The sequence below is a fragment of the Octodon degus genome, unplaced genomic scaffold, assembly GCF_000260255.1.
Source record: "Octodon degus isolate 3935 unplaced genomic scaffold, OctDeg1.0 scaffold00002, whole genome shotgun sequence".
NCBI classification, from domain to species: Eukaryota; Metazoa; Chordata; class Mammalia; order Rodentia; family Octodontidae; genus Octodon; species Octodon degus.
This window is the reverse complement of record NW_004524578.1, coordinates 33,107,456-33,108,937: the sequence shown is the minus strand read 5'-3', so window position 1 is coordinate 33,108,937 and position 1,482 is coordinate 33,107,456. Positions and strand designations below refer to the sequence as shown.

General features: G+C 41.0%; 1 protein-coding gene across 3 annotated transcripts in view; it reads left to right on the top strand.

Moving 5' to 3' along the window:
- The window catches only part of Osmr (oncostatin M receptor), a 69,094-nt gene that overhangs the window by 13,487 nt on the left and 54,125 nt on the right, over positions 1 to 1,482 (top strand). For all 3 annotated transcript variants that reach the window (XM_023711879.1, XM_023711881.1, XM_023711884.1), the window contains exon 2: positions 758 to 843. In XM_023711879.1, the coding sequence (XP_023567647.1) occupies positions 771 to 843 (73 nt within the window). In that variant the 5' untranslated portion in view covers positions 758 to 770. The remainder of the gene's footprint in view (positions 1 to 757; positions 844 to 1,482) is intronic.

Here is a 1,482-nt window from a genome sequence, read left to right as displayed (position 1 = left end):
AAACAAACAAACAAACAAAAAAAAAAAAAAAAAAAAAACAGAAATTATGTTCAGCAGTGAAAAACTGTTTCCTAGTAAAATATGCTAACTTCTAGGTTGAGTTTTAATAAAAGCAATAGAGAAGAATGAGGATACTCCCCTGACAAGTAATTAGAAGTAGCTCTTTGGAAAATACAATGCCTGTTCTTTCTAATGACAGTCCATTTTCCTTGTTTAACTCTCATTTCTCTGCCTAACCTTTTTTAAACAGTGTTTTCTTGGTCAGAGTGAATTGATTGATCAGTGTTTACAGCCTCGGTGCTTCCACAGTGCATGGCAGTGAGCATCCTTGCTCCGGCCCCTGGGGTTACCGGGGGCTGACTGGGTCTGGCCGGCACCAGGCATGATCAGGCTAGGCGAGCAGTCACGGCTGCTTCTGTGCCTGCCTTGCGTGTTCTCCCCTGGGGCCGCAGGGCAGGCCAGAAGGGCTCTTTTCATGCTTGAAGGTGGAAGCAAAAAGAACAAGCAGAAGCATGCACTATATGCTGAGGATCAGGTGCCTGATTGGCACATTATTGGTTATGCCTCACTTAGGGACCAAAGAAAGTTTCATAGACAGGGAGACATTCTCTTCCTCTAGCGTAAGAAGACGAGATGTGAATACAGGGCGGGGATAAGAATGAGACCCTTCAATGGCATCGTCTAGAATTGCCTCCAAGAAACCTGCTCTAAATTAAAATTAATAAAAATTCTCCTCTTTATAATTTGTGTTTTTCAGAAAATCAGAACCCATGGCATTGTTTGCAGTCTTTCAAACAGCATTTGCGTTAGCATTGCTGTCCTTGAGAACTTGCCAGAGTGAAGGTAAGAGAAGATCACCTAGAAGAAAAAAGTGAAATGATTTGTGCTTTGGAGAAAAGTTAGATGGTTCTTTTACTTCTTTGAAAATTACTTGGAGTTGGCAAATAGGTTACATGAAGAGATGCATGAATCTTTCAAAGTAAAAGTCTCCTTGATCATTTTTTTTTTTTTTGAGGTTATGAGCAGAATCTATTTATTGGGGGGAAAGAAATCTTCTATCCAAGAGAGGGACAGAAGAGGGTCCCTGAGCATGTAGACACCAGTTGCCTTGATCTTGATTGCCTTCTTCCTTACGGAATACTTTAATAAGCCGACCTTTAACCCTGACTTCCTGATCAGCACTCGGGTCATCATTATAGTTGGCCATAAGTCAACGCCTACAGAACTTCCTGATTGATGTATTTTGCCAGGGCCATTGCTGATGGAGGTCCTTCTATACCGGCTGAGTAAAGATACAAACTGCACCAGAATTTTGACTGTTAGGTCACAAGTTGTGAGGTCCTCCAGCTACATTTATTGAGTTGGCTTTGTTAAACATGGATGAAAGCAACAAAACTTTATGAACCCATAGAATCACTCAGGTCTCTCAAGGTAGTGCTGAAATGCTGTTTATAGCTAAAGAAATCCTTTTTTTTTTTTTTT